This window comes from Babylonia areolata, chromosome 4 (assembly GCF_041734735.1).
Source record: "Babylonia areolata isolate BAREFJ2019XMU chromosome 4, ASM4173473v1, whole genome shotgun sequence".
In the NCBI taxonomy this organism is placed as follows: Eukaryota; Metazoa; Mollusca; class Gastropoda; order Neogastropoda; family Buccinidae; genus Babylonia; species Babylonia areolata.
In genome coordinates, this window is record NC_134879.1 from 3,297,820 (window position 1) to 3,300,319 (window position 2,500).

A 2,500-nucleotide genomic window follows, 5' to 3' on the forward strand; every position below is an offset into this window, starting at 1 on the left:
GAGATAATCCTGATGCTTAATATGGCATGCCTGTTGCATGATGCTGTTGATTTGACCTTATCCTGATGATTATTATTATTATCTGTCTTCTCATGATGTTGACTTGGCCTTATCCTGAAAATTATTATGGTTTGTCTGTACATGATGTTTGTTTTTGTTTTTTTGTTTTTTAACTAGACTCCATCCTGGTAATTATTAACATGGTCTGTCTGCGCAAGATGCTGTCTCCTAGACCTCATAATGGGCACCTTTTATGGTATGTTTGTACAAGATACTGTCGCCTAGACCTCATAATGGGCACCTTTTATGGTATGTTTGTACAAGATACTGTCGCCTAGATATCATCCTGGTCACCTTTATGGTATGTTTGAGCAAGATGCTGTCGCCTAGACGTCATGGGCACCTTGTATGGTATATTTGTATAAGATGCTGTCGCCTAGACCAAATCATGGGCACCTTTTATGGTATGTTTGTACAAGATACTGTCGCCCAGATATCATCCTGGGCACCTTGTATGGTATGTTTGTATAAGATTCTGTCGCCTTGACCTCATCCTGGGCACCTTTTATCGTATGTTTGATCAAGATACTGTCGCCTAGACCTCATAATGGGCACCTTTTATCGTATGTTTGAGCAAGATACTGTCGCCTAGACCTCATCCTGGGCACCTTTATGGTATGTTTGTACAAGATACTGTCGCCTAGACCTCATAATGGGCACCTTTTATGGTATGTTTGTACAAGATACTGTCGCCTAGACCAAATCATGGCCACCTTTTATGGTATGTTTGTACAAGATACTGTCGCCTAGACCTCATCCTGGGCACCTTTATGGTGTGTTTGTACAAGATGCTGTCGCCTAGACCAAATATTGGTCACCTGTATGATATGTTTGCACAAGATGCTGTCGCCTAGACCAAAATCATGGTCACCTTTCATGGTATGTTTGTACAAGATACTGTCGCCTAGACCAAATCATGGTTACCTTTCATGTTGCTGCTGTTACAAGATACTGTCGCCTAGACCACATCATGGCCACCTTTTATGGTATGTTTGTACAAGATACTGTCGCCTAGACCAAATCATGGTCACCTTTTATGGTATGTTTGTACAAGATGCTGTCACCTAGACCACATCATGGCCACCTTTTATGGTATGTTTGTACAAGATACTGTCGCCTAGACCAAATCATGGTCACCTTTCATGGTATGTTTGTACAAGATACTGTCGCCTAGACCAAATCATGGCCACCTTTTATGGTATGTTTGTACAAGATACTGTCGCCTAGACCACATCATGGCCACCTTTTATGGTATGTTTGTACAAGATACTGTCGCCTAGACCAAATCATGGCCACCTTTTATGGTATGTTTGTACAAGATACTGTCGCCTAGACCACATCATGGCCACCTTTTATGGTATGTTTGTACAAGATACTGTCGCCTAGACCTCATCCTGGGCACCTTTTATGGTATGTTTGTACAAGATACTGTCGCCTAGACCAAATCATGGTCACCTTTTATGGTATGTTTGTACAAGATACTGTCGCCTAGACCAAATCATGGGCACCTTGTATGGTATGTTTGTACAAGATACTGTCACCTAGACCTCATCCTGGGCACCTATTATGGTATGTTTGTACAAGATACTGTCGCCCAGATATCATCCTGGTCACCTTTATGGTATGTTTGTCCAAGATGCTGTCGCCTAGACCAAATCATGGGCATATTTTATTGTATGTTTGCACAGCGGAACACGGGGCAGTCAAAGGGAGTGCCCGGCCTTGACCTGAACGTGGTGGAGGCGTGGAACATGGGCTACACGGGCAAAGGCGTGACCACAGCTATCATGGACGATGGTCAGTGGATGTGTTCTTCGTGTGATGTGATGTGATGTGATGTGTGTGTGTGTGTGTGTGTGTGTGTGTGTGTGTGTGTGTGTGTGTGAACACAAAGGGGTGTATATATGTATGTATGTATGTATGTATGTATGTCTGCATGAATGCATGTTTCCATGCAAACATGCACTGAATCATCTGTGCTCACACACACACACACACACACACACACACACACACACACACACACACACACACACACACACACACACACACACACACACACACACACACACACACACACACCCTAGCTATTCCATTCTTTCCATTCCAACGCAGAAGGTTTCCGTGAAAGTGCAGACAGGCCAGGCTGCATGCATTGTTAATGACAGTCATTCGGTAGGTCTCCACGACAAGAGCCCTGTCTCCTTCCCAACGACGCTGTCTTGTCTTGTCTTGTCTTGTCTCTTTACAAATGATCTTTGCCCTCTCCCGCTGAGCTCGTTATCTACAGCCACCGCCCCCCCCCCACCCACCCTCACCACCACCCCTCTCACCCCTACCCTCAACCGCCCTCTTTCTCCTCCTCTTTCATCATCGCGCCACGACCACCACCACCACCACTGCATCAAACATCTTCCTGTTAACCCCCATACAGCCCCCA

The 2,500-nt window shown here is 44.9% G+C and overlaps 1 protein-coding gene across 1 annotated transcript in view; it reads left to right on the forward strand.

The window, feature by feature from the left end:
- LOC143281369 (neuroendocrine convertase 2-like) overlaps positions 1-2,500 on the forward strand; it is a 209,500-nt gene that overhangs the window by 144,068 nt on the left and 62,932 nt on the right. Inside the window, 1 exon segment of the mRNA XM_076586573.1 lies at positions 1,749-1,857. Coding sequence (XP_076442688.1) covers positions 1,749-1,857 — 109 coding nt within the window.